Below are 27,261 nucleotides of genomic sequence, written 5' to 3' on the forward strand. Positions count from 1 at the left end.
TGCTATCCATTGTTCGGCAAACCTTTAACAATGCATTTACAACCTTTGAACAATACACGGCCCCCTCAGGCTCCGGTGACTAGTTATTATACTGTGTACAAATTTCAATCTATATAGGTACATATAAAAATCAATATTTGTCTGTATGTCTGTCTTGAATAGGCTCCTAAACCACTGAACCGATTACGATGGATTTGTTGTATGCATTTCCGGGAAGATTACTGTGAAAAAAAACGGGATAAACCTCTTTATAATAATAATCATAATTACGATTTTATCGACGCGAAAGTATGAAACATTCACTTGTCGAAACGCATCAAGAAACGGGAACGGGAATTGTATGCATTATTGTACGATGGAACTTTCAGGATTTATTGTATGCATGTTAGGAAAGCTTACTGTGAAAAAAAATCGGCCAAAAACAGGAACGGAATCGGGAAAAACCGGAATGAGTGGCATTGCAACGCAATAATTTCAAATGTTTTCGCGTCGCGACATGCGTTGTTTGGGTAAATTAAGAGGGCTGGACAGCAGCGCCTTGTCCATACAAACGTACTATACTTCTCCCTACCTCAATTATGGCACTAGAGAAATTATTTTTTAATATGCTATGGATATCCACCATTGGGGTGCATCTATCGTTTTATTTTTTTGATTAATTATTTTTTATAGGAGCTAGGAGCCGCCAAACATCTATAAAATCGCCTCTTTTTTACACCCACGAAAAGAGTCTAGCGTGCTTATTTAACGGTCGATTTAAAAAAAAATACGCCGATAGATGCACAGAAAATATCTTTCTCATACCGATGATGAAATTTTTTTTAAAATTGGTCCAGTTTTGGAGGATAAAATAGTAGAATACGAAACCTCGATTTTGTCAATTTAAAACACGTTTGATCTGGTCGAAGCGCAACTGTCGCATTCACTCAATATATATATTGATATATATTGTCGCATTCACTCAATATATACATACACTCAATATATATATCGAAGAAAGGAACGGTAACAAAATTAAGGTTTCGGGTGTACAGCCCTCTTAAACAAATAATTGAATAATTTCAAATGTGTTCGCTGCCTACGTTTTTCCGACAAATTTAAACGGGAACGGGAATGGGAACGGGAACGGAAACGGTATGCGTTATTGTGACATTGCAACGCATGCTGGGTTCAGCTAGTAGACCATAAATTGGGTTATAATTTAGGCACAAAAATTGTCAGTGTTGAACTACTGATCTACCGAATATGTCAAATGTCAGGTTGATGTCACGTTTACTGTTACAGTTTGAGAAGCGAGGTCCGAACGTCTGGTAGGTACGAAAGTGAAGGAAGTCGAGACAAGACTGGTACATTTAATGTCTGCGATAACGACGCACTTCCGTCAGAATCCGCGAGACTAGTATAATTGGCGATGAGAGGGCGTCTTCCCGGTTTCTTTAGACCGGGAAACATCAGGAAACAAACATTGTCAGCGTTCAGTATTCGTTTTGTGGAGACGGGGTTTCTCGGACAACGATTACAATTACGTGGGATCGCATTCTGGTTCTCACGAACCAAGAACGCGGAACGCATTCTACAAATTGAACTCTCGACATCCACGCCGTTTACCTACACATATATAATTATTTAGGTATTTAAATCTTTTTTTTTCTTCTATAGACACTAAGCCAACGATTCCCGAACTGTGGTGTACACTTCAAGTAGTGCGCAAAAGATTTGAAAGGGTGCACGGCCGTCTTATCCAATAAGTAGGGCCATCGAGAGGGAATCCGGGCAATAGTTCTGGATCTTATATGTAGGACTTCTTTTTGAATTTCGTAACTTAATTAAGAGGGCTGTACATCCGAAACCTTAATTTTGTTGCCGTTCCTTTCTTCGATATATATATTTAGTGAATGCGACAATATATATCAATATATATATATAATGAGTGAATGCGACAATTTCGCTTCGACCAGATAATACGTATTTTAAATCGACAAAATCGAGGTTTCGTATTCTCCTATTTTCTCCTCCAAAACTGGACCAATTTAAAAAAAAAAATCATCATCGGTATGAGATAGATATTTTCTGTGCAACTATGTGCGTATTTTTTTTTAAGTCGACCGTTAAATAAGCACGCTGGACTCTTTTCGTGGGTGTAAAAAAGAGGCGATTCTATAGATGTTTGGCGGCTCCTAGCTCCTATAAAAAATGACTAATCAAAAAAATAAAACGATAGATGCATCCCAATAGTGGATATCCATAGCATATTAAATAATAATTTCTCTAGTGCCATAATTGAGGGAGGGAGAAGTGTAATACGTTTGTATGGACAAGGCGCTGGTGTCCAGCCCTCTTAAGTTTTCACCATTTTCGATATATTCAATAATAATTATGGAAAACATGCACCGCAGGCGAAAATAAACAAGAATACTACCCGCTAAGCCTTTCCGGGTAGCATTGAACGTGAGTCGTGTGATCCGTGTCAAACACCGAGCCATACTGCTGGCTAATGTGTCATATCATTAGTCACCGGACCCAGAAGGTGCCGCGTATTGTTCAAAGGTTGTAAATGCATTGTTAAAGGTTTGCCGAACCTTTTTTACAAAGGATCTACAACAATGGAACAATGGATAGCACTGTGACTATCCTACCTCTACATATCATACACATAATGTTAGCGCTTAACCCTTTTTATGCTGACGAACGCCGATCGGCATTTTGCCAACCAAGTCCATAGGCCTGAAAAACGCCGATAGGCGTTTTATTTTGAGCATGTACAAAGTAAACAACAATACTACCCGCTAAGCCTTCCCAAGTAGCATTGAAAAAAATGCATTGAAAATGGGTCGTGTGATCCGTGTCAAATACAGAGCCATACTGCTGGCTAATGTGTCATATGTTAGCGTTTAACCCTTTGAATGCTGACAAAACGCCGATCGGCGTTTTGCTGACAAGTCCACGAGCATGAAATACGCCGATAGGGGTTGTATTTAGAGTATGTAAAAATTAAACAAGAATACTACCCGCTAAGCCTTTCCAGGTAGCATTGAAAAAAAATGCATTGAACATGGGTCGTGTAATCCGTGTCAATGTTTATAAAGACTGGTCTACACCGGAATTTCTGAATTTATAACCATAGCAGAATTTCTCGATGGAAATCCCTAACTGCTGATTATTTCGGATTGTGGCTTGGCATTTAGATTCTGAGCATTACATTTTAACAAAAATAAAGAAGACGGAACTAGTTTTAGAAATATACATTTATTAATAGACTTTTTCGTTTATTTTATATTGTTGCAAGATATGTTAGAGAGTCTAAACACACCTTTACAAAACTCGAAATCCTCGGCGGTAATTATCTAGGGTTTGTTTGGATTAGCTACAATTTCTATACCTGCTTTCTATTGGATTTCTAAATAAGTCTAGTTGGAAATGTTGGCGAAATTTTCAGCGTGGCGGGCTTTCTACATAAGAGACGTCAGCACTCAAACGGTTAAGAGATGAGGGTTTAAAGAAATGTGCAATTTTTACAGAATTTTGGCTTTTGCAGTCATTAATTCCAAATCTAGTATTGATGTGCCAAAAGTGAGTATTCGAATCCATCGTCACATGTTTTTTCTATTGATTGTGATTTTTTTATTGCTTTAAATACTTATAATTAGTTTCTACTTAAACTAAAAGCACGTGCTTGTAGTTTCCAGTTGGGAAGGGCGTTTCTTCAGATAATTATTAATTCTAACGATCTTATTAAGTTTTTACTACATTTATTTTAAAATATGAGAATAACCGTATTAAATTACTGCCAAACTTGTGTTCGATAGCCTATCAAATACAAGGATAAATTATCACCGAAAACAATCCAGGAGGTGATTTTCGGCCTGGGTGCCTTAGCATAGATCAAACGTGCTACCGATTTTTTATGATTTTTGATCTAAAAAAAAGCACATCCCACGTACTTTTCTATGTTGTTTGCGCCTTTGATGTACATAATATTATTTAAGTATCAAAATTAACAATATACAAATAATTTTACATAAGTAAATAAAAGACAAAATTTCTATTGTGCTATTTAGCATAATGAAACAATGTTTTGAAGCAGAAAGCACGCAAGTGATTATTATAATTTTATGTATGTAATGTACATTTTGATGAAATAACAGTTTTACTAGCGATAATGATAATATCCAAGAGTTTTGAACAAAGATCAGCGTTGGAAATATGCTTTTCAAATAAAAATAGACCGCTTTATTATTGCTCAAAGCTAGAGATCAAAAAAGCATGATTTTTCTAATAAATTGACAGTAGTGAACTATTTTTTGTGCGAAAAGCTTCCATCGATCGCTTAAAACTGGTTGTGAGTGTGTATATTGTAAGTTTGAGAAACACTGCAAAACAAAAGCACGCACTTTGGTTGAGTTAAAATTTTCATATAATAAAATACAATCTGATGCTATAAGTAGTGAATGTGTTGTAAAAATAGGCGGCTAAAATAGGAAACGAAAAGTGTACCTGAATTATGAAACATGTTATTTTAATAGGGTATATTTTAAGGTCATCAAGGACTTGCATATTTCTTATGAAAAGTTGATAAGTCTATTTTAAATTTTGATTAGCATGCTTTTACAGCTTTAACAGCACGTTACCGAACATGAATCCTGGGTCTGAGTTATATATACAGTCGGAGACATAGAAAATGCCGCATAACTGCATAGTACGTTCAATTTGGGTTTTTTCTCAGAATTCTGTCTCGATTGTTTTCATTTTTTGTTTTTGGGTATGACACACTCCAGGTACTCGATATTTGATACAATGCAGGTGTTTAAGGTTCGACAGTTTTTTGTTGGACGCCATCGCGCAAAACATCTCGCAATAAATAGATAACTCGAAACAGATGTCGATTGTTTTAAAATCAAAAATTATTACGTTATTCGAAACAAATCTTTCTATGCGTGAAATATCTCGTTGAGTGGGATTTGGAGAGAACCAAGTTCGTCGATTTTTGAAAAAATATTGAGAAACTGTTACTCTAGGGAGAAAACCTGGGAACGGAAGATGACGTGTGACCAGTTTTCGTGAAGATCGTCGTATCAAGCACATAATGTTAGAAAATCCATTCAAAACAGCGGTAGAAATTCCAGCAGAGCTTCAAGCATTAGATTATGTGACATTTTCAGAAAAAACATTGAGGAAGTGACTTTCGAAACATGGATATCGGCCACACCACCCTGCCAAAAAGCCGTTTCTTACACTTAAAATCATCTAAATTGGGTTAAGAAATAAATAGGTTAATGATAATTAAATTTATGAATGCTTTCTTTTTAAGAACTTGAAGGAGCAATATTAATCTAGAAACATTTTATCGCATTGTTTTTTACAATTATAATTTGGAAATATAGTTATATATAAAATAAGTATTTAAAATAATCAAAATCAAAAAAATGAATAATAATCACAATTTTTAAGTAACAGAAGCGTATTATCCTAATGAAGTAGTTTGGATAATTTATAGATTAATATTTTATAATTCTTTTTATACTCCAAGGAGCAAAAGGAGCGCATATTATTGCAACTGTTTTATAATTATAACATATTTTTCAATAAAAGTATAAAAATATAAATGCAGTAAAATTTCGAACAACCGACCGTGTTTTTCGATTATATGTATGTACAGAGAATAAAAATGAACAGTTAAATGCGTTGTAAAAACAAGCGGTTAAAATAAGAATCGAAAATTATAAAACATGGTATATTTTAAGCCCACACAAGGACCGATGAACTTATATCTCGATAAAAGTCTATTTTTACATTGTTTTTGACAGCTTTTGTTTTGTCAAATGGGAAATTTCAAACATCACGTTTCCGAACACGAGTCCTGGGTTCGAGTTATGTAAATAAGATGTTGATTTAATTATTATCAATTGAAGAGAAACATGATAAATTGCGCCCTAGTGCAAATTTTTTCAAAACAATAGCCACCAGTTCGACACAGCTGATTTAGTGTAAATACATATGTAATTGTGGTTAGAAGCCAAACAAATAATAAAAATATCAACGGCTGAAAACAACAAAATGAACGGAAATACGGAAATTTCAATGAAATTGATCCAGCTTAAATTGTTTACATGTACTCGAGTACGTTTCCAAGAATCTGTATATTATAATTTATTGGGAATATAAATTATTCATAGCAACGCGTGATTACAGAGAGCTTCTTAAGGCTATTCACGTTAAATTAAATATTAATATACGATTATGTACTAGAGTGGAATCGGTATTGTTGTGAAATTATATTTCCCTATATCATGTAGCGAGTAGGGATCTAACATTACAATTACAAATTCACTTATCAATGTAAATAAAGCGAATAATTCACGAGTGCGCCAAAATAATGATAATTATGAAACATAATCGGAGGTAATATGTTAAACTAAATACACCGTAATCGGATATGACTTCATTGAAACGTGTATGTAATTATAATTTTATCGTTAGACATACATATATGTATAGTAAGAATAACATCTGAAATATAAATTACAATACAAATAAACTACCACTTCCGGTTACCGAATGCTTACCAAATTTTATACATAACTTGTTATTAAGCTTAAACTAGTAGATATTAAATTTTAGTTCAATAAACCAAAAGGTTTCTGAGAAAAACATAAAAAACCTCGATTCTCTAGAGTAAGAGTACTACTTCTGGTTCAGATAAAAATATTTAAAAAATATAAGGTTATAAAGATTATTATTTCTATTACATGTAAAAAAAATTTAGTCCGATTCAGTTAGCAGTTTGGGAGATAATTGAATTCAAAAACTTAAAAAAAAGAGGATACCTATAAGGGGAGGTACCATTTCCGGTCAACTTAAAAATTTGAAAAAAAATTACGTCGTATCGATAAAAATTTCAGTGACCGATACTAAGTTTCAGTTCGATAGTACTAACGGTGTTCAAAAAGTCCAAGTCCAAATACACATTCTTCTAGATCTTGAAAACGTGATCAGTGATCGATTTCGAGTTCGAATCAGTCAACATCTCGAGTTCGAATTTTTGCATGATCACAAAACTTCATTTATTGTTACTACGTCGTCAATATTAATCGAAAATGAGAAACGTTTGAGAGGAAAATAGAAATAGGCATTTGTAAAGCACGAACGGTATGATAATGCATTCAACAGCTGACTAATATGGTAGCTTGTTTGGCCAAGTCAACACCATAAAAGCTTATGGGATACCTCTAACGTGCTTACGTTGATTGTGAGCAAGAATATTTGAACTGTGCCGTACAATGAGACGGGAACTTTTATCTGGTAGCCAACTTGTGGCATGCGTGCCAATGGCCTGAGAAGTTCCTTTATATTAAAAATCCATTTTTAACCCTCCCTCACCGATGTGGGGTATGCAAGTGCCCCAATTTGTACGTGTTTCGTAATAACTATGTGATTTTTAAAGCTATACACATATATTACTTGTATTCCTAGAATGAACTACAAGAAATTTATTTGAAAAGATTTTGTATGATTTAGAAAAGAAGTACATCGTAAAAAATACATTTATACATTTCTACGTTCCAAAGTATGATTTAAAGGCGGTAGCGATAAGTCATGTTTTTGACTGTTCGCTTACATATTCTTGTTGATCGATGAATCAATGCGAGAGAAAGAGACGGCTATATTTTCGTAAGCTATTGTTTTCGTCGCTATCGGCGCGTGGCTATTGAGTCATACAGTCGCCTGTTGGCCTTACCTATGTGCGTTGGCATGTTGATGCTTGTCGTTTTTTTTTCAAAACAAAAATAGTCAAAAACATGCTATAGGACTAAAACTTTTTTTATGTTGATGTATAAAATGATTAATAAGATATATATTGAACCCATTTGTATTGAGAAAAGCTGTATTTTGATTAAAAAATATTGGGGGTCTTACTCGACCTAGGTTCAGGACACTCGTTAGATCTCGACGCTTCATCCTACAATTTTTTGATTGGTTCTCATGTGCGGCCAAAGGACAAATTTTCTGCAGTCAGCTTCCATGGAAAGTAAAAAAAAAAAACGCTAGCACGCCTGATCTATGCCAGGCCAAAGCTCTTGTAGTGCTTCCAGTGGTATATGTCTCTTGTATTGACATATAGCCAGCAGTATGGCTCGGTGGTTGGGCTTTTGCCTAGCGCCGAGAGGACGCCGGGTTCGATCCCAATCGACTTCGATTGAAAAAAGTATTTTCTGTAATGCTCCAAGTCAGACTAGGATATTTGTGATCCAGGTCGATCATTTCCTATCAGAGTTTGCCATTTTTTCTGATTTCATTGTTGAAACGGTTCCTGATTAAATTGGCTTAAAACCTTCCTACCTACTATGTCACCACTATATGATTATATATGTACAATAAAAAATTATGTTCAAATTCATAGATGTCTCTCGTTGTTTTTTGCATTTCAAATATTTGAGCACGTTAGCCTGAAAGCGTTCGCCACCACTGCTTTTACATCACATGTAAAACACGTGACCCATCAAAAAAAAAAAACCCACAAAAATTACAATACGACCAGAATATTAAAAAAGTTTGCACACCCATGACATCCCCACACTGAATATATACATATAAATATACAAATCCGGCTAAATAGGGGCGAAATTCACCAGACCTAATCGAATTCACCCTCGGATTTGAGCGTTTCAATTAATCGTTATCTATGTATATATGCACGGTGTCCCTATCCCCCTCCCCCCCACCCTCACATGACCCATGACTTTCAAGTTTTAGCTAGAACTTTGCGGTTTTCAAAATTGAAAATGGAATTCGGGGACTCGGGAACCTTCAATAATGGTATGAAAGTTTATTAATTGGTGTTTGGAACGTTATCGTCCATTGTTATGTATGCATGTCTGTTGGACGAGTACCTATCGATATGCTCATCGATTTAAGTAACATCGCGTGACACAAAGGAAATGCTCTCGACGAAAATGGCTATACGAAATATACGTGGTGTTATAAAAAAACACAGCGAAGGCCCCCCCCGACAACCATAATGTCAAAATACCGAATTCCGGAATTGTATTATGAAGCGGAAGGACTGAAAAGTATTAGAGTGGGAACTGACTATATATTCTGGATCAAACTTAAAAGAAACTAAGAAAAAAAAGCTTATTTTCATTCATAATAAGTAGAGGTAGGATAGTCACAGTGCTATCCATTGTTCGGCAAACCTTTAACAATGCATTTACAACCTTTGAACAATACACGGCCCCCTCAGGCTCCGGTGACTAATAATAAGTCTGTAACAAGGGCTTCCAAGCCGGCTTTCAAACCATTTTTCAAACAACCGAAAACCGGCTTTTTGGCTCGATCAACCGGCTTTTTAAGGTTTTCTTCAATTAATGTTTTTTCCTCAAAATTAACAATTATGAATTTGAAATTTCTATGAAAGATCAAAATAAATGTATATCTAAACTATCTTAGGCGTATAATTCTTTGAACAACAAAAAAAAGCTTAGCGGTTCTTTGAGATTTAGTAATAGACGAAGACTAGGTCATAAACCAATAAAATATTATTGAAAATATGTAGTTTCAATGACCTACCCAACTTCAGATTTGGAAAACATTATTATCGCAAAAACTTTGACTTGACAACAACAAAAAAGTATATAATTGTTTTTCTTCGAAGGAATTTGAAGCCCTTTAAATATTGATTGATTTATTATGGTTTTAAAATTTTTGTGATATGCCGTTTCTAACGAATTTGTTTCCGAAATTTGCAACGGTTTTTAGAGCTTTTGAATTTTTAAGCTAAAACAGATGCGTAAAAACAACTTTGAAAGATGGAAATATTTCAACGTTGAAATTTTGAACGTTGAATCTCAGCAGTTCTTTATCTATTCACGATTCCACAATTATAGTTTTTCTGCGAGGTTACACATTATTTTTTTAATAATATATTCTTGATAGTAGCATATTTAAATCATTTAATTATTTGTGCGTATTTGGTCATTTTACGCCTGTGATCATAATTGATCATAATTGTAACATATGTGATCATAATTGTAACATATGATCATAATTGTATTATTTGTAATAATAATATATAATAATGATCTTATGGAAGTTTATATTGTTTATAATTCAATTAAATTAATAAAAAACTATTTTTTTGCATAATATAATATATATTTCCTTTTTTTTTTCTCGATATAAAAATTTTAAACTTAAAAAAAATCTTAATTTTCTGAAACTGGTCAAAGTGGGTCGAACGGCTTTTTATTTGTATAAAAGCCGAAAGCCTGCTTTTTTTTCGGGCGGTTTTTTTGGAACCCCTAGTCTGTAACGTATAAATAAATAAATTGAATATATATAATCTTACAGTCGAAGTGTATATTCAGTTGAAATATGTATGTATATTCCAACTGGCGTTTAAGGTCATTCATATTCGAATAAATACAATTCAACTATAATCACAATTACACTATAGGACTGAAATTCGATGACACAGGGACAATTGGAATGGCAATCATAGAACGCTTGTTAAATTCAAAATTACATATAATAAAGAAATCGATGTATTCGAATATGCATATTTTATAAACACATGTAGATTCACAAGGCATAGGTTTTTTGATATGTACATATATTTAAGTTAATTTAAATACTCAAATTTAGAGCTTTACGCCATTCGTTAATGTTTCGATTGAAAATATACGATCTAAATAATTTACAACGAATGCATAATACATATGTACATATGTATGTTAAAGTAGAAGTATATTTTCAGTCGTAATATATTCCAACCGGCGTTCTAGGCAATTCACATTCGAATACAATTCAACTAGTAAATTATATCTCTACAAGCGCAAATACACTTTCAACAATGTGCGCCAGTTGTAGTATAACTGTTGATTTTTGACAACTCTGAAATTTTTACGAATGCTTTAGAATTCAATAATGCGTTAATTTTTTGCTAGATATTAGGAATGAAGGTAATGAGTACTGTATTACGATAACTCTAAGAATGTGGTCAAAACAAAAATGTGACTCTCCAACTCAATTTACTAGTCGATTGACGTTTTCAAGAAAATCTAACCCCTCCATATAACCTGGTACCCACTTATAGTTTAACTGTATTTTCAGTTGTAACACATTTTGATCAGTTGGGATGTACATAGTTGGCAAAACATATTACAACTGAAAAAACACTTCAGCCATAACTAGGGTTGGCAGATTTCCTCCAAATCAAACCGGGACCCCCCTACCCGAAAAAATCAACAATATTAAACCACTTAGTTTTTATTTCAAATAATTGAAATCATAGTTTTCAATGCACTGTAGAATACTTTCAATTACATACATCTATAGAAAGTATATTTCTTTCATCAGTCAATTGAATCTCCATTAACGAGAATATAATTTAACTACCCATTTTTCTACAGCTATTTTTCCATTCGAATTTGGAGATTGTAATTCTCTTATATAATATATATTAAATGTGTCATTAACAAATATTTGTCATTTGTTATATTTTTAACTGTTTTTTTTTTCAATATCTAGCCATTCTGGTATTTTTTCCAAGCTCATCCAAGCTCAGAAAAACACGATATTTTTTTAATGGTATTGTCAATTGTTTCAAATAATCTGTCAATTTTTCATAAAACTTTGCTACTTCTTTATTAAATCCATCAAGTTGTCCCTTTGAAATTGCTTAAAAAGTATGCATAATGGAAAAATTTGAAAACTGGGACTTTTGAACGTTCGTTCGGGACACTGGGACACGAGGCTTAAAACCGGTGACAATCCCGATTAATCGGGACGCCTAGAAACTAGGGATCCCAATCGAATATTCGAATTAATCGTCTGATTTTTCAGCCATTCGTTATTCGAATATTTCATCAACTATTCGAATATTATTCGTGTATATATTTTTTTTATAAACTAAATACACAAAATCAACACGAAAAGAGTAATGACGAAAAAGCCGACGTTTATGAAGAAAATGAAATATGTATATAATGGGAATAATTGTGATAAAAATGAAGATAATGAAGAAGATGAAATGTCTACATGTGAAGCAACGGATTTTTATTCATTAGATACGGAAATGTTTGAAGAAAATTACTTTTCGATCGATAATAATCTCTACAAACTTTAAAAAACATCAGCAAAATAATTCGAATATTTAAGAAGTCACCGGCGAAATATAAATTTTTACAAGAAATCATAATAAAAAATTGAAATTATTATTGGCTGTAAAAACGAGGTGGAATTCAATGGCAACTATGATAAGACGATTCATTCAAATTTATGCTTGGTACATATGTATGTAATTACCTTTTTTTTTAAATTTTCGAATATATTCGAATAGCTCTTGATTTACTATTCGATATTCGAATAGTTGAAGTCGACGAATATTTGGGATCCCTACTAGCAACCCTAACTATAACGGTAGTTGGTACCAGGTTAGATGGAATATATTCCAACTAGTCAAAATATATTACAACTGAAAGATACACTTCAACTGTAACATACATATGTATATACATACATACATACATATACTTAAAATAAAAATCCTAAACATTCTCACAAAGACATAACGTGTAGACGGCCTGTTGGCAACTTGCCTCAAAAGGATACTGCTCTGGTTAAAATCCGAAATCTAGTTATTACATACATTCGCTGAACTTTTTGTCCACGTGATAGTTGGTATCTACTGTTGCGGTAAAAGGGTACGAGTGTCGCACACGAGAAATATACAGTCGTGGACACGTACGCCATATTGCGGATGTAGTAGATGAATATCAATGATGGACAAAAATATCGAAAGGAAAAAAATATTACACCGTGAAAATGTCGCAATATTGTGCGTGACCGACCATATTTATAATGCAACGACGGGAAGTAGAATTTGTAAATTATCGTATCAAACGGTCGGCTAGACCGTCATGCGATAGTCGATGTTTAAAGAATTTATCGTACGTATTTGCAAGTTTGAGAGTTTATGTAAATTTTGCTGTTTTTCTTTATTGGAATGTTTACTCACATTTTATACATACAGTGCCGGTTTTAGGGGGGGCCATTTCGGGCGGCGCCCGAGGGCGCCAAATAAGTTAGGGCGCCGAACGATTCGCCAAAGGCGCTTTAAAATTTAAAATTAGAGCGCCAAAAGCCATTCAAAATTTTAGATTAGAGCGCCAAAGGCGAAAGTTCTTTCTAAGGGTGTTTAGAAAAAAATGCGAGGGCGCCATCGGGTGTACTGTATACATATGCCGGCACTGTATAATTTTCGTATTGTAATACAAAAAAGTAAGGTATAAATAAGGTGTCGCCATTGCTATACTAGGCTAAAAACGTCTGATAAAAAAAAAAGTTTTTGAGAAAAACATAAAAAACCTCGATTCTCTAGAGTAAAAGTACTACTTCCGGTTCAGATAGAAATATTTAAAAACTATTAGGTTATAAAAATTATTATTTCTATCATATTTAAAAAAATTTCAGTCTGATTCAAGTTAGTGGTTTGGGAGATAATTGAATTCAAAAACTTAAAAAAAAGAGGACACCTATAAGGGGAGGTACCATTTCCGGTCAACTTAAAAATTTGAAAAAAATTTACGTCGTGTCGATAAGAATTTCAGTAACCGATACTAAGTTTCAGTTTGATAGGACTAACGGTGTTTAAAATATCCCCAAAATACACACACACACATTTTTTCAAGATCATGAAAACGTGATCAGTGATCGATTCTGAATTCGAATCAGTCAAAATCTCGAGTTCGAATTTTCGCATGATCACAAAACTTCATCTATTGTTACTACGTACATAGATAAAGTAACAACTTAAAATATTGATGATGACCATAATTTCTATAGGTTATTCCTATTACATTTGATCATTTTGTTACCACTTTGATTGACTTTTATTTCACGAATCTTGAACCAACCTTTACTTTTTTGACAGTTTTAAAAGAAAGCGTTCTTTTGAGTGGTTCGGTGATTACTGGTCACAAAGTCACTAAAATCTCTATAACGGAACATCTGGCAGCAGAAAAGTCCATCATACTAACGATAACTATCATACTAACAAGAACTTGAGGGCCAAATATTGCGTATTCGCGATTTAAATAGCAAAAGTTGTCTTTGTGACCACCGCAATGTGACGAATAATCCAATTACCGTTTTGAGTGAAAAGTAGAATACTGGATTGGGATTAAATATTTTAAAAAAACCTTTAAAAATTGTATAACTTTATTGATTTAATTGCAATGTTAAGCTGTCTTAAATGGCGACCTCCATTATTCTGACATTTTAAAGAAAAAAATAGCAGTAGCATTTTAATACGTAAGTATTGAACCAGCGGCTTGTTAGTATATTATATATTGTATAATTATATATTATAGCATATTATGCTTTCGAGCAGTGGTCACGGGTTCGAGTCCCACTAGAGTCCCGCTGCTGGCCAGACCTTGGTTTGTGACTCCAAGTAGACCGTTTCTTATCATAGTTTGCCAATTTTTCTGATTTTAATTGAAATTTTTCCTATAAAATCGACATATATCTCTTGCTAAGTTATTCAGCGTCTTGAGGTTCCCCTATTTGATTATAAGATGATGGAAAAACACTGTCACTGTGGATGTTTGTATGAATTCCCATTGTATAAAATGCTTATGTACTTATGATTGAGTGTATTGTACATGTTTAGGTGGACTTTAGAGCGATATGTAAAGGCGAGTGTTCATTTGCTATGAAATAAAATAAAAAAATCTATGTATGTAAATCATTGTTTGTCTGTATGTCACGTATGCGTTCGTTCCTAAACCATTCAACCGATTGCGATGAAACTTACATGAGTTATGGTTAGAAAGGTTGTTAAAGTACATATACAAATCCAAAGTTTTCATCTCAGCATTACTAAATTATTTTATCACGTTAACGGTAAACCTAACTAAGACCAAAGACGAGCTTTGAGAGGGCTCGGAATCCGGGATCAAAGGACTTCCATACAAAAACGCCCGGGCACGTGGGTCTGTTTATATAACCAATTTTGATATATTGTGTTACGGTACGGTAGCAAAGACCTTAAACTGGTTTTCAGCTTTCTTTGAACTTTAATCGTTAATAAACTGATCAAACTCGTATTTATATAAATAATAATATTAAATCTAGTAAAAGTACATTCAACCGAAAAGTTGTTGAAGCTCAGACGCACTTCAAAAAGTTCACTTAAAATCAATTAAGATTACTTATTCAAGTATATAAAAGGTCGTTTATCAAGTCTCAGAAGTTGTACCGATCATTAAATTCTCAAATTAATATGGAGAATTTGTAGAAACCGCAAGCCGCAACCCTGAATTCCAAGGTTCGCAGGAACAAAGAAAAGCATCTTACAAAACAAAACATAAAAAATATATATACACATACATACATACATACATATAATAAGAAAATCAATATCTATAGTTTGTGCACAACCGAAAATAGCTCGGGGACAATGATAATTTATTATACATAATTCGAAATGAACGCATATTGCGAGGCGTGTCTTTTTCGCATTCGAATTTCGAACTTTATTACTGTTTGGCGAAATTTTTTGGTTTGGGTAATTCTACCCCCGCATCCTTGTCTCTTTTCTCCCGCTTCCTCGGGGATTTTCCAATGAAATGGAGTATCTACATATGTATGCGTATCTAAACAATTTTAACGTGTTTGCGTGTGTTTTCGGTGGATGTGATCGTACGGCAACAATTTATATACGAAAATATTCTATGTAAATTTGAATCTACATACATGTTTGTTTGTATATACAAAGTTGGGATTATCTTTTTTAAATTGTTGTTCAAAATTTGTTGAACTTTGCATATATACATACATACATACACGTAGCATTAAAAGAAAGTGTACTCACTCTTCCTGCTCTCCGACGTCTACCGGAAACGGAAACGGAGCATCGTAGGGTAGTTGAGGACTAGTAGTTTCAGGCTCTTCCTGTAGTGGACTCTCATATATGAGGGTTTCAACCATAGATCCTTTGGAGCTGCCAAAGGACACCCTGTAAATAACAAACACACAATTAATACACCAGTCCGTTAATCGAAATTAGCATTGTAAATTTCAACCTTGACTTTTACCACACTTTTCCAGACTATTCGGATTGATTTAAAAATATAATTTATAGCCAGTTGGAATAACGCTTATTTTTAGTTGACTCAGAATCGATAATAGCCGTCTATTTATATGCGCTTTATGAGCCAGTTCTCTTCAACATTCAAATTAAATGTTTCACACTCTTGATTTCACGCAATTATATGAACATGCAATAAAGAATTCATTAAAAATGACATCTGAATCTTGTGTCAGATCGAAGCAATGACAATTAGCTATCCACTTCACAACTCATTTTAACAGTGAAAAAAATATATAAACATATAGATAAAAAAAAAAGTTTTTTAAAAACAGACCTCTTCTATAATTTGTATATAAAATTATTATTCTGAATAAAAATACCAATAATTTTATTTTACTACCACCATCTATGTTTGAAACTAAAAACTGGATAAACGTCAGGCACTTTTCAGAAATTCAAATTTCAAACCCGTCTAAAACGATTTTTTTTCTCCATCGTAATGGCGGAGGATACATTTAATTATATTGATGACCAAAATGAGCAATATGGCGAAGTATGAAAACGATCGGATAAGAGGCAATTTTTTTCCTGAATTGTAATCGTAAGTGAAGCTATAATTAGGTATGTAAAAACAAGTTTACGGGAGCAATTTTTCGTTCAATTTTAGTCGTGCAAAGCTTAAAAGTTACAAAATAAGAAGCATTAGGAAGGTAAAGGTGATAATTTTGTATTTAAACCAAGTAAATTGAATAGCCCTGAGAGTGTTTGAGTGCGTTCATAAAATATTGAAAATATCAGACACTGTAAATTGTTAAGATACTCTCCACGGCAATCTGCGTAAGATTTCCACCAAACGTGTTAATCTAATGGAAAAGAATTTCACTTTTACCAAAATAAATGTATTACAGTGGTCTCCCGTTTGGGACTTAGCCCGGATCCTGAGTTTTAAAGTCGACTTTAAAAGTATAAAAAAAATAATATTTATTTACCAAAGAAATGAAAAATTCAAGATTATTATTAAAAACATTATAAAATACGTACTATTTTAATAAAGATTTGCTAATATATGTAGGTAAGATTGGAATACTTTCGAAATATCAACAAATCCAAAACAAGTTCCATTTAATCGATTTTTTGAACATTTAACTTTTGGTAAATTATATGATAATAAACTTTTGATGTATTGATAAATTAATGATTGGTAAAATTGTACAAAATATTATTGTAAGATTAGAAATTATAATTGCGAAAGTGCTCACTTTCTAGGTTAACGTATCTATATATGTATATGTATTTTGGATTGAAATTTTTTGAATGATAAATAAGTTTATTGTTAATGCGGCCTGGAAAAAAGGCCCATTTCATAGCATTGACGGACTAATATAATAAATTCAAATAAAGAACCAATATAATAAATTCAAATAAAGAACCAATATAATAAATTCAAATAAAGAACCAATATAATAAATTCATTTATTACTTGCCAAATTGCTCGATGGTGGTCAAAAATCGGAAAAAAATATATTGAAACTTCGTCTGTATGTATGTATGTACATACATATATGTACATAGATAAAATAAAAGTTATTTTATGAGAAAATTTTACATTTTACAAAATATATTTAATGCAGCGTACGCACCAAACCAACGAACGGCCCCCAGGTCAACTTTTTATACCATTAGCGTACAAAATATCGGAATAAAAATTAAATTTAAAAATTGAAATTAAATATCAATAAACACAGTAATATTATTAAAGACCTCAGCTAGTTTAATATATAATTTTGAAAGAGACTTTGTATGTATGTATGGTTTAAAGGTTAGGGTGGGAGCATCGAAAACAAATCAAAGTTTCTACGACAGCGATATCGATATCGTTAAATATTATATTTTTTCGAATCAAATAAATTTAATAAAAAAACAAATGAATGTTTACTATTAGATTGTTTTGCCATATTTAAGCTGTTTATATTACGAATACCGAGCGAAGCCGAGGTAAAAACACTAGTGATTAATAATATTATTTTCCTTTCTTTTGTCAAGCGTTGCATAGAACGTTTTTCTATATCTATTCGTTTAATAGTCAAACCGATCTCATGAAAATAATCTCACGAGACTTACGTAAAATGTAGATGCTATCGCATTCACCCCCCACTCGAGCCGCGATGACCAATTACATTTCGTTTCAGTTTTGCATTGCATTTTTGGTCAAAAATTACAACATTGTTCGTGCGTATAGCGGTCGGCACAATTTGACTTTTATTTTTTGTTAATTTGTGTTTCGTATTTTGAAATATTTACATTAATAAAATTTTAATATAAAATACTTAATTTGTTAATATTATTAATTTATTTATGGAATACGTATATATTTTTTATTAATGGAAATTTATATTTTTCAGACGATAAAATTAATTTTCAACGTCATGTTATGGACAGCAAAGCTTACAGTTATATCGTTAAAAACCTTGCATTGATTTATATTGTAATAATATTATATAGTTAAATAAGAAATAATAAAAAAATAAATAAAGAAATTATTTTACGTCCTAATAATATTATATTTAGTCTACATAAAGATTATTTAAAGAAATAATCTTTATATGGAACATTTGTATGTATGTACATAAAAGATTTGGAATATATCCTAATTTCATTAATTTAACATTTGAAATATGAATCAATAAAAAAAACAACATCTAATCCATCACAATATTAAAAAGATAATATGAACCAATTGCCTCATAGTTGCCAATTCGTTTCCGTTACGAAACCGAACATTCCCGCCTCTATTTATAATGTTTTCAGATAACAGTACATAATAGACATTGAATACTGTCACGTATGAAAGGATGAATGATATCGTTAATTCAAAACACATACACACATTCATATGTATAAATCGGCACGTGGACGATCCATCTCAATTGTGTACACGCGTATAAATAAATCGTACGCCACTGTACTATGTACATATTACACGCAAGTAAATACACACATGTACATAAATGTATTACCAGCGAAAGTTTATACACGCAATATGTATAGTGGAACGTAATAAGTGTACGTATATGTGGTGTAGTATATCGACCAAACACGATTAACCCCTCAACGTCTGCCTATTTTTGGCGATCGAATATTAACGAAACGGTTTTGGCACAAATGCAAAACTGTCCCAGTGGCCGACAGGTTAACCCTCCCTCACCGAAGTGGGGTATGCAAGTGCCCCAATTTTTACGTTTATCTTAATAACTATGTGGTTTTCAAAGCTATACACCCTATATTTCTTGTATTCCTAGAATGAACTACAAGAAATTTATTTTAGTAGATTTTGTATGATTTAGAAAGGGGTACATCGTAAAAAAATACATTTATACATTTCTACGTTCCAAAGTATGATTTAAAGGCGGTAGCGATAAGTCATGTTTTTGACTGTTCGCTTGCATATTCTTGTTGATCGATGAATCAATGCGAGAGAAAGAGACAGCTATATTTGCGTAAGCTATTGTTTTCGTCGCTTTCGGCGCGTGGCTATTGAGTCATGCAGTCGCCTGTTGGCCTTACCTATGTGCGTTGGCATGTTGATGCTTGTCGTTATTTTTTAATACAAACATAGTCAAAAACATGCTATAGAACTAAAACTTTTTTATATTGATGTATAAAATGATTAATAAGATATATTATGAACCCATTTGTATTGAGAAAAGCTGTATTTTGATTAAAAAATATTGGGGTCATACTCAACCCCGGTTAGGGACACTCGTTCTATCTCGAAGCTCTGTCCTTCAAAAGGTTAAGGAAAGTTTCACAGGAGAATGACAACTGTTCTACAATGTACTAATAATTTATGTATATATGTACATATGTATATGTTACAGTGAAATTATAATTACACTGACATTTAAGTGAATTCATATCCAGTTAGGTATTCACTAGGTATAGTTCACTAAGTACATTACACATTCACGGACCCTGATTAGTGAAATTTGGGTCTAATACAAACTAGAGATTATTTTATAGATTGCTTCACAATTCAATAGTTAATTGATATCTTGTAGGTTGAAAAATCATTTCTACTTAATAGCTACATATGTTATACGGTTCGGTGATTATTGGTCACAAAGCGCTCGCCCAAAAGTCACTAAAATCTCTATAACGGAACATCTGACAGCCGAAAAGTCCATCATACTAACGATAACTATCAAACTAACGAGAACTCGAATGCGAAATATTCCGTATTCGCGATCTTCATGGCAAAAGTTGTATTATGGGCGATCGCAATGTGACTAATAATCCAATTACTGAATATTAAATTTTTTTTTTTTTCTTTAAACTCAAAATATTTTCAAGGAAAACAGTTATCTGATTAAGAAAAACAAATATGTTTACGTTTCGATAAAATGTTATGCAATAAATTTTGGCGATTTTAAAACATTTAATTAATTAATTTATTATAATTTCGGGGTGTTTTCACTTCATTAGTTAGGGAAATTTTAATTTCACTTAAAATAACAATTTCACTGTAACATATACAATTTAACGTGAATATCCTTAAGTAGCGCTTTTGTAAATATTTTGTAAAGCTTTTGGAAAATTTATAATCAATATTTTATATGCTGTATATTCGAATAATATAATACTATGATTACTAACAAAATTAAATAAAAATTGTAAAATAGAAAATGTTCAGTATATCAGTAGCTATTCAAATAAATATAAGATGTATTGTGAACATAATTTAGTAATAATAAAACGCATTTAAAAAATTGAAAAAATATTCAAGATAAATATATAAAATTTATATAATAAATAGGCTTTGAGCAACGTACTTGGAGTACGTCTAAAAAATTAAAGTTGGATCAATTTTGTTGAAATTTCCGTATCCGTATATGTTTGGCTTCTAACCACAGTATTATTATATTAATTTTTTTGATCAAGTGACCCATGGTTCCATTTTCATATTCAATGTAAGCATTTTCAATGTATGTATACGTAAATTTGATTGTATTTCTCTTCAATTGATAATAATTAAATAAAAATCTAAATTACACAATTCAAACCCAGCACTCGAGTCGAGGATGTTCGAGTACGTGATTTTTGAAATTTTCTATTACCCAAAATAAAAGCCGACGAAAACAACTAAAAATTGGCTTTCCAACTTTTATTAAGAAATACGTAAAGGCCAACTTGTGTGAGCTTAAAATATACCATTTTAAAATAGCATGTTTTATAATCTTCGTTTCTTATTTTAACCGCCTATTTTTACCACACTTGACTGTTCATTTTTATTCTATGTATGATTGCTAAAAACGCGATCGGCGTATGAAGTTGTTTCAGATCGAAATTTTAAGTGTATTTATGTATATTTTTGTACATAATAATAATTATACAATATCAACGATTATAAACAACCCTTGGGCTCCTTGGAGGGTAAAAAAATTATGAACTATCAACCGGGGACCCGAACCAGAACCGAACTGAAAACCGTTATTTTTGCTGGAACGAAAAGCGAAACCGAAATTAATATACATATATACTTTAGGAATGATGAAATTAATGGACAAACATACAGGAATATATAATATATAGTATATTAAAAATATGTTTTTGAAACTTAAGAAAAATATAATATTGATATCAAACAAATCTACTATGTTACAACAGATAATGGAGCTAGATTATAATTTGTTAGAAACCGAAATAGGCGAAGAAAATCAGAATATTAATTAAAAGAATCCACGATGAAATTGCAAAGTGAGCAAATGACGTTCAGTGGCTTTTACGGGATTTGGTTTCAGACCGAAAACTGGAATTGAACCGATATATATATATATATATATATATATATATATATATATATATATATATATATATATATATATATATATATATATATATATAGCCAGCAGTTTGGCTTAGTGGTAGCGTATATATTTAGCACCACTGAGGTCAAAGGTTCGAGTCCTCGCCATCTGCTGGTTAGATTTGGGGGTTTTGTGACTCCAAATCGATCGTTTCTCTATCAGAGTTTGCCAATTTTATCTGATCGTTGCTGAAACGGTTCCTGAAAATTGGTATTAGATCTAATCCTGTTGTCACAAAAATCTGCCTGTGTATAATTTGTTATGATTATACACAGTAATCTGAAATCTATAGATATCTCTATAGACATCTCTATAATTTCGTATTTATTATATGTATAAAAATTGTACACAAAAAAATCTAAAAATAATCCATAGATGTCTCTATGATTATTATTTCTGATTAATTGTTATATGCTATATATTCTGATTGTATATGTATTACTGTATTTCTGATTTCTGATTGTTTATGTATTCTGTATTTTGTTAACGTACACCCGTTGCATATATATATATATATATATATATATATATATATATATATATATATATATATATATATATATATATATATATATATATATATATATATATATATATATATATATATATATATTAAATATATATATATATATATATATATATATATATATATATATATATATATATATATATATATATATATATATATATATATATATATATATATATATATTAACCGAATCGGAACGAAAAAAATATCGGTTCGCTATCAACTTATTAACTATCCAAATTATTTATAATGGGATAATATGCTACAATTTCTTATTACTATTTACTAAAAATTCTGATTTTTATTCATTATTGATTTAAGTTATTTTAAATATTCATATAACTCACATAAAAAATAACTAATTCCAAATTGTAATTGCAAAAAATAATGCGATAAAATGCTTTGGATTAATTTCAATTCTTTCAAGTTTTCATTTATAAATTTTATTATGATTAATCTATTTATTCGGTAGAAAAAATTCTTTATAAGCAATTTACATCTTATATACATACATACATGTACATAGCTTGGAAAAATAATGTATAAAAAAATCTCAATTTATTTAAATTCACAATTTGGACATTTTCTTCATCCCCTAATTTAAGATATGATTATCCGCAATGACATTGATAAATGGGTAAATAATTTATATAGCCTTAAAACGAAATCGAAAAAATATCTCAAAAAGTTTTGGCAGGGTATGTACAATATATGTATAAATTGTAATATTTTAACTTGTACTGGGTCTATGAGGATTAAAGAACATTTTAAATACGAATTCAAGAAAAGTTTAATTTAAAACAAATTATATTCCCATCATATTCAGATCACATCTATCAACCATACAACTTCAGGCGTCAATAAATAAAAAGCAATTAACCATCAAATATTAAATTATTTTCAAATTAAAATGAAAGCAATATGAATAAATGATTATTTGATGGTAAACATATTTAACTTTGACTTTCTTACATACATACATACATAGTTTGAAAGATTCGAGCAAATGCATGCAGTTTTTTGTGCCCATGTGTACATTGAATCTGAAGTGTCATTCCCAAATAGTTGCACCCTTTCCGAATATGTCTCTAGAAAAGCTCGTGGCAATTCGTCACAATTAAAATATAAGTGTAAAAAAGCATCAATTAAGTGTAATATATAGATCGTAGTGAATTAACAATTCGCGGCTTCGGAACGTCATTAGCATGACATCATTGAGTTTGGAAAAAAAAATAACAATGGATTCGGAAGGTCAGCCTTGAATCGAAGCAATTACAGTGTCTGAACGAAACGTTCTCAAATGGTTTGAAAGTCATGAGGGAATTCCCCGAGAAAGCCTGAAAATGTAAAGTTTAGGCTTACCTTGTCTCGGTACGTTCGTACTACGATCGATTTATACGTTTGAAATTAATCATACAAAAGCTTTTGACGTCTAAATTATATATACGCATACAAATAACACTGTTAGACAAATGACGACTTATTTTGTGGTTCAGAGACGAGATATGACTTTTCTTATAGATCTATGCCCAGTGAACATGAATCTGGCAATAAAAAATGTTGGTTGGCTCGAAATTCTGAGATATATGTGTTTTTTAAATCGCGCGATTTTTCTATATCTTGGTGTTGTTCGGTCGATGTCTCAAAATCTGTGAATTTCCTGTTCAAAATTAATATTGGAATCTTTATTCGGGTATTTTATCTTTCATTTGCAGTACTTTTCAGCGTTCAAATCTCTCTAAGTAGTCGTCCAGTTCAAATCAAAAGTCAAAAGTACGTATTTTAACTTGGGATTTTTTCCCACTGTTAATAATATTTGATATTGAGTATTTTCTATTGAAACATGTTTATTGGGATAGTGTTCTGGCCACACTATTTTTTGTTTTCGTTTAAAAGGGTTAATTGGAAGTGTGCTGAATTTTAAATCGGTAAAATTTCTAACTTAAAACTCGTACTATTATTTACCCGTATTTACACGAATCTGAATTCAATTAATAGGGATAATATATTAAATTGTCTTTATATGAGAATTAAATAAAATTCCACTTAGAAAAATCATATTTCGACTATTCTTGTGGATTCGTTTATTTTATTGAGATAAGCCAGTTATCAATAGACTTTTTTTGGTTTAAACTGAGGCAATTAACATTTTTTTATTACCAGATTCGTGTTTACTAGGCATGGATCTATAATAAAAGTCATATCCCGTCTCTGAACCATTTTTCGTGTCGAACAGTGTAATGGTACCATTTACAGACATGACCCAATCTTCGGCAATTTTTTCCATAAAATAGTGCTTTCAACTTTTGATAAATAAATAAAAGCTTTAGCTACTACTCCAGTCATCCTTAAAGTGGTATGATAATTATGTTAAAAGTGATTTTTAACACAACTTCAAACGCTGATTATTCCCATTTCTCACTACTTACAGCCTAAATAAGAGTTATATTTCGTTTCAACGGTGTTTGCAGTAGGCAAACTCTAAATCTCGATTCTCATTGGTTGAACCTAAATACATATGGCCGAACCTAAATATTTTTCGCCGTGCTTCAATCAGTCGTGAAATAAAATATAAAACACTTGACTTTCTATCGTCGAATTTCGAGGATTGGGTCATGTCGGTGAATGGTACCGTTACTTTATATATACATATGTATTGTATACATAATACAAAATTTTGTGTGAAAATTGACAAAAAAAGTGACATTTCAGCATCGCATTGTTATTCTATCAATTGTTCGGATACAATTCTTCGATTTTTATGCAACCAAGTGTACATCAGTACGAGATTTTAATAAATATGCACGTCATCAAATGGTTTCAAACTATTTTCTTTATATACATATGTACATTGAACGTCTGCACTGGAGCAAATACTCATATATGTAGTGCTGTCACGTGTAAACTTTAAGGGGGCCATTAATTTTGAATCAAAATAGCATTATTGAATCGTTATTGGTTATCGTAAAGTTATTGTAAAACGAAATCAGTTTAATCGTTTCCTGTACTTGAGCAAATAAAATTAACTATTGTTGAATTCTTCTGGCCTACAGACCATACTGATGTATACTTTGCTTACATACATATATGCATTAGTATGATATAATCAAAAGACGGTATTGTCAAAAAATATTAAATTATATAAATGGATGCAAAATTCTAAACATTATTAATTCGAAGTGTTTTTGCCTGAAAGAACCAACCAATAGGAGTATTTTTCTACAATACTGCGATTTAAAATTTAAAAATTACGATGAGAAATTGCTGTCTACGGAATTTGCCTCAACAAAAAATGTTACGAGAAATTTATTGAAAGGCAGATTGGATGAAATGTTTTTTATTTAAAATGAAAATTTAAGATCTAAAAGGTTTTCATATTACAAAAAAAAAACCATTCAAAAAGCTGTAATAAAGCTTCAAATTAAATTTCATGTCTATTATACATTTATATAATAATAACTTTCAAAGTCCTCGAAAGATAGCATACTCTTTTGTATTATAAACAAAAGTCATATATAATATAAGTTGGAAAACAATTTGCTCATCGCGATGATAGATAATGATCTATAAGATGTATTTTGATTATAATTTATGAACAATAAAAATCATTTTAAAAGAAAAATAAGCTACTAACGTTGAAAGTCCAACAAATTACTAAAAAAAATTGACTTGAATAATTTGAGATTGTCACAATATTACTCATGTGAGTTGGTTCCTTTATGCAGAAATAATCAAAAGCGTTCAAAGAATTGTATTCGAGCAGTTTTCCGGCTTCGAACTGATTTTATGTAAGATTTGAAGACTTCGGTGAAAAAAAAAACAACAAAAAGGTGAAAAAAATACAATCGTAACCGTTGATTAATTTAAAACAAAGGGATCTATCGCTGAAACAAACAAAGACACTCTTGAAATAGAAGTTCAAGTTTTGAGAAGTCGGTTGTGGTGGTCTATTGGAAATGACACAGCAGATCGAATCCGCGGGCGGCCAACATTGGCTTGAAAACAATGTATGTACGTATTACAAAGTTAACAATTGATTGAATCCCGATAAGTCCAGACACTGTAACCTTTTGTTCAAGTACCTTCAGATAGGAAGCCGTAGGGCCACCGTCGGGATGGACGAAGGCCAATCCTTGTTAGTCCACCACGATCTGGCATGCTGTTCTACACAGTGTCGCCGCGAGTTCCCACCTCTTTCAAATTAATTGAAAAAAAGCACAAATGAGTTAATTCGAACGATCAAATGTCACAAAAGCAAAATTCGCACAAGTGAAAAATTTCTCCGCACAGCGAGAACAAAAATCGCAACGCAACAATCGCAAGCAACGCAACACAATGAACAAATGAAACATTCATAATATATGTATGTATAATAAATAATCAACAGAAACAAAAATCGTCGGAATGTAGACTATGCGTTTCGTAAAATATACCATACTGACTGACGCCAGTGGAATTGAAATCGTGCCAAAATCATCGATCATCCGACGTGAGGTCCTACCTTTGTCGTGCTTTCGTATTTCATAACGGAAATTTGACCCCAAAAAGAAATGAAGCTTTAGATTTGGTTTGGAATAGGTCACAGCCTAGAGCAGTGCTCTTTAAAACTACAACTTTAAAGAAAGATCGTAAAGAAGGTCAGAAATGGTGATCAACCTCTCAAATACAAGGAAATTGAAATATGTTTTTTGATTTAAACTCATTTTCAGATGTTAAGATGGCTGGACCCCAGCGCCTTGTCCATACAAACGTATTAGTCTTCTCCCTTCCTCAAT

General features: G+C 31.8%; 1 protein-coding gene across 5 annotated transcripts in view; it reads right to left on the reverse strand.

Moving 5' to 3' along the window:
- LOC143922616 (uncharacterized) overlaps nt 1-27,261 on the reverse strand; it is a 245,997-nt gene that overhangs the window by 106,396 nt on the left and 112,340 nt on the right. For 4 of the 5 annotated variants that reach the window (XM_077445942.1, XM_077445943.1, XM_077445944.1 and 1 more), the window contains exon 4: nt 15,875-16,018. In XM_077445942.1, coding sequence (XP_077302068.1) covers nt 15,875-16,018 — 144 coding nt within the window. Of the gene's footprint in view, nt 1-5,852; nt 5,858-15,874; nt 16,019-27,261 lie in introns of all 5 variants that reach the window. The other variant, XM_077445946.1, reaches the window with a different exon arrangement.

Source organism: Arctopsyche grandis, chromosome 2, assembly GCF_051622035.1.
Source record: "Arctopsyche grandis isolate Sample6627 chromosome 2, ASM5162203v2, whole genome shotgun sequence".
NCBI lineage: Eukaryota > Metazoa > Arthropoda > Insecta > Trichoptera > Hydropsychidae > Arctopsyche > Arctopsyche grandis.